This window comes from Oratosquilla oratoria, chromosome 26, assembly GCF_046742065.1.
Source record: "Oratosquilla oratoria isolate Oo_2021 chromosome 26, ASM4674206v1, whole genome shotgun sequence".
Taxonomy (NCBI): domain Eukaryota; kingdom Metazoa; phylum Arthropoda; class Malacostraca; order Stomatopoda; family Squillidae; genus Oratosquilla; species Oratosquilla oratoria.
The window spans coordinates 46,728,044-46,733,043 of NC_134802.1; the positions used below are offsets into that span (position 1 = coordinate 46,728,044).

A 5,000-nucleotide genomic window follows, 5' to 3' on the forward strand; every position below is an offset into this window, starting at 1 on the left:
GCAAATGATACAAAAATACTAAAGAAAGTAAGTACAGAGGAAGATTGAGAATCACTACCCATAGACCTAGATAAAATCTGGAAATGGAGTCAAAAGTGGGAAGTAAACTTTAACATCAAGAAGTGCAGTATAATGGAGTTTGGAAAAAATAGAAATAGAATATCGAGAAATTATGAAATTGGTGAAGAAGAAGTAAAAAAAGTGAGCTCGGAAAGGGACGTATAAGTAATAATCAGCAAACACATGTCACCGAACAAACATATCAATAGAATAGTCGGAGAAACCTTCAACCTACTAAGGTCGATGAAAGTGGCATTTGACTATTTAGATGAAGAAATGATCAAGAAAATATTAGTTACACTGATAAGACAAAATCTGGAGTACGCTGCAACACTATGGACACCCAGTACTAAAAAGAATATAAAGAAATTAGAGAGAATACAAAGAGCAACGACAAAGATGGCACCAACACTCTCTAAATTGACATACGAACAAAGATTGTCCAAATTGGAACTACCAACTCTGGAACAAAGAAGAGAAAGAGGAGATCTACTATTTGCAGAATCATGAAAGGAATGGGAATCCTAGATAGAATTTATTTATTAAAATGAGAGAACAGAAAAACAAAAAGAACACGAAAAGAAATTCAAAAAGGATAATTATAGAGGAGATCTGAGAAAGAATAGCTTCCCACACATAGTGGTGGATACCTGGAATAAATTGAATAAGGCAACAGTGTGTGCAAATACTATTCAAGAATTCAAGAACAAAGAATTACAAAGGATTACAAAGGCGGAGCATGCCGACAGGAGACCTTTTGATCCATATCTATGTCGGATGCGAAAAAAATCATAATAATGATAAATAAATAAAAGAATAGATAAAAACTATGATAGTGTAAATGATAGATGAAATACATAAATAAATGAATAGGTATAGTTAAATGATAAATGACCCGTCATCCAGGAGGTGCTAAGATAAGAGGGAAGAGGGAGGGTGGAGGGGTGTGGAGTGTATTCAGGGATGGAATGGGTGGGAATATTATGCCTTTTCCTTTTTGGCTACCTCCCTTGTAAGGGGGAAAAAGCCTTGGTATATGTATGTATATTTACCGTAGTAAGTTTACCCTAGACTTTTCACAGGTTTAAATTTGGAGTTCACTTTAAGGTGTTTCGTTTACGAATACTGAGCTAAAATAATTGTTTAAGATATCACACATTCCTTCATTTGAATATTCAAGTTAACCGTTAGCAGATAATAGTGGACCAATGTGATTCCTAACAATGTTTTTATCTCTAACGTAACTATAGAATTTTTTTGGGATTATCTTTGGATTTATCAGCGATATTCATTTCATATTGTCGTTTTCGTTTTTTATTGTCCTTTTTAAATCTCTCTGTATTAATACATAACTTTGATAGTCATTAGATGCACTCGAGCACTTATATTTCTTATAACCCTGTCTCTTTTTAGCAAAACTATTTTCAGTTTCTTTGTCAAGCCATTTTGGGCGAGCCTGAATTAGGGGAAGTCTGTCCTTAAAAGGAATGTAAGTGTGTAAGTATAAATCATCATAGAGAGCGTATTTTGAAATATTTCCCACATCTGATCTACAGGTCTTTCGCTTAATTTTGCCTACCAATCTGTAAGCTGAAGGTCCTGACGTAGTCCTATGAACTGAGCTTTACTGAAATTGGGTATTTTAGAAACACAAGTATCTATTCTAAATTTTTTTAGTAATCTGAATCTAAGTCGTGATCGCTATTTGCAACAGTTTCACCAACTTCTACATCAGTTATCATGCTTTCGCGACTAGTGATTAATAGATCGAGTAAGTTTCCGTGTCTTGTGGGCTCTCTTGTATGCTGAACTTAATAATTATCACCGAGAAAATCAATCAAGCGACTACCTATATGGCCATGTTCAAGGGTCATCTAATCAATGTCAGTAAAATTGAAATCACCCATTATCAATAAATCCCGGCTGCAGAAAATAGACAGTTCTTGAAATAACAGTTTGTCGTCTGCTAATGATAATGTCTTTGGCCTATATATCACACCTACATTAATTTTTTGTCCATTTGTTTGGGTTAATTCTACCCACAAACTATCATATGCATCCTATTTCACTTTTTCTAAAACACAAGCATGGACATTGTTTTAAACGTATAACAAAACACCCCCACCTTTCTTGTGGATTCTATCCTGATGAAAGTGTTTAAATCCCGCATTATTAAATTCAGCTTCAAACTCAGCTCCCTATCATATCGAGATTTTCGCCTTTGACATACCCTATATTTCTTGGAATTTGTTTCCTACGAGCATTAAAGTACATGGTTTTAAGAAACTCGTGGTTATTTCTTTTTGACACGTTTTGAGTTTCAATATCATGCCTTACATTATAATTTTGTTTTCTATTGACACCTTGCTCTATATTGATATTTGGTCCTTCATTGACATTCAATGCCTCATTAACATTTCTCCCATAAAAATTAACATTTCCTCAATCACGGACATCTGGTTGCCCACGGTCACCCGAAAGATACAAAGACGGGTCACTACGAGTATATCTCCCTTCCCGTATAATACAACTAGGTAAATACAACTAGGTAGATAAACACACAAACAAACACAACCCCTTGTAATAAATACAATTCCAAATGTTAAATAGAACAATAGATATCCAGAAAGCCACGTAAAAAGAATCAAGCTCCTACTGAAGGAATTGAAATCTTAACCAAATAGAATTAAATTCTACTATCCAAATAAAAATTAATAAACTGACGCCATTATGGACGTAACATGTCATCTACAGTTTCAGCCCTTTTGAATATTCATAGATTGCTATTCCGCCACCCGTTTGTTAACTGAACGCCAATTTTAACCCTTTAATAGGCCAGGAGAACCTCCAGAATTCAATTAAATCTACTGATAAGATTATAATATATGATAAAAGATAGGCTGAACCTGAGAATGCTGACCCTAATCGGGTGTTGAAATGAATTTTGGGTCTGCTAGGAAATACTGTGTATCAGATTCTGCTTCTTTATCCTTGTGTATTGTAGAAACTGTAGATCGTGTAACAAGCCATTAGAATGAGTTTAGTGTCCTAGACTGGCTAAATCTAACCCCATGGGGCTACCGAGGTTGGAACACGTTAAGGAACTTTGGTTATGGTGTTAGCCTGTGATAGGGGTGAATCAAGAAAAAGCACGAGAGAATTGTACAGCTGATCTTCAGGCGATTTCATTTAGGGCAGACCAGGACATCACATTAAGAGGACATAGAGCAATTTAACACCTCGTGATATTCATCTTATTTTAACCTATTCTAATTTATTTTTTTCTTCTATTTCATTCCATGTTATTCCGTTTTATTATATTTCTATTAAAATCAAACGGTTTTAATAAAGCGTAGACGAAATCTAAATCTATGAGTGACAACTGATGAGCTACAAAATTCCAGTTTTAGTCACGTACAGTTTAACCTGAAGGTCATCACAGTAAACCTCTTGCGTTGAGACAAAACCTAAGGATTTTTTTTAGATAAAATCAGGGATTAACTGTCAAGTCAAATGGTCATTCTATATTTTTTCCTGGCTAACGGCAGACAATATTATCTAGTTTAAGTATCAAGTCTATTTCTAATAGCTAGCTCGCCCGTGGGAACTCAACAAACACGGTCAATTTAGTGACAAATATCTGACAATGTGTATGCCCACATTGTCGATGTGGTGAACATTACCGTGCAGTCTTTCTAATTATTCAAACCATTAGATAATTCTAATGATGGATTATTCTAAGACTGTGATATCTAGGTTTAATATTCCTAATATGTATATGCCAATTTTTATAGTAGTAAGTTAATTTCCGCTCTACTTTCTTAATTAGTTGGGTCGACTGTCGATAAACATGGTGTATGATACAATTCTTATTTGACTATCTATCATGCTTCTAGATTACAAAATTCTATGTTCAGTTTTCTTGAATGCTTATGGAAAAAAATCTAAGGGATATTCGCTAGTTGTTTTTTTAACGGGTCAGGTTGGGTGTTGATATGTGGATATAGACGTCTCGTTTTTGTTTTTTTCTTTAATCTATTTCTCTTTATAACAGCTCTTCAGTGTTATTCTTGTGTGCTAACGTACGGTGATAACACGTGCCTAGATAATCCTGGGGCAGTCCAACCAGGTCCTTCTACTGTGGACTGCGTACAAGGAAAAGATTGTTGCACCATTGTTAGAGGAGACCACCTTGAAATGAAAGGTAAGAACCACATGGATCTGTACAAATCTAAATCGGGCAAATTTAGAATGAAGAAGAAAATAGACAAGAAATGGTAAACCAGTAGAGTAGTTAACGGATGGAATAGACTTAGTAACTATTGGTTGTTTTCAGAGCAGCTGAGATAACTATATGGATAGGGATGATAGGCGATAAAGGACATGGAAGTGCCTAGCGTAGGCCATATGGTCTCTTGCCATCTCCCCCATTCTCTTGTTCTTATGCTCTTAGTTCTTTGAGGAAGGTGTATGAAGAAGACACATGTCTTAGTCTGAGTTTACTCCTAACCTGTCTAGCACTGAGATTCTTCAGAGGAATGGGCTGTGGATTATAGACTACCTGGTTCAGACCATCCGCTTTCGCGGGATCGTTTTTTATGGAAGAGGAAGAGAAGTGTGTAGGAAAGTTAAAGAATAGTCGTGTGTAAAAGGGGGATACTAAGTTCTTTTGAGGGATATCTATTTATTGTTGGATTGCTGTTCAAAAGTTATATGGCAGGAGACTTGAATATCGAGACTTGCTTCTGTATCAACCAAAGAAAGAAGGATTGGATCTCGAGGTTGATGATGACGTGATTTATGCTCAATCCGACCTGTTAGTCCTTACTCCCGTTATGGGAAAAGAACCCACGGGCTGGACTGAGCAAACATATCATTTTCAACCTTGAAAAACATTCATCTGAAGAGGCTTAGGAGAAAACAGGTCAGGAATAAACTCG

At 35.7% G+C, this 5,000-nt stretch overlaps 1 protein-coding gene across 1 annotated transcript in view; it reads left to right on the forward strand.

Moving 5' to 3' along the window:
* Nucleotides 1-5,000, forward strand: part of LOC143039520 (uncharacterized) — a 17,460-nt gene that overhangs the window by 893 nt on the left and 11,567 nt on the right. Inside the window, exon 2 of the mRNA XM_076209678.1 lies at nt 4,115-4,264. Coding sequence (XP_076065793.1) covers nt 4,115-4,264 — 150 coding nt within the window. The remainder of the gene's footprint in view (nt 1-4,114; nt 4,265-5,000) is intronic.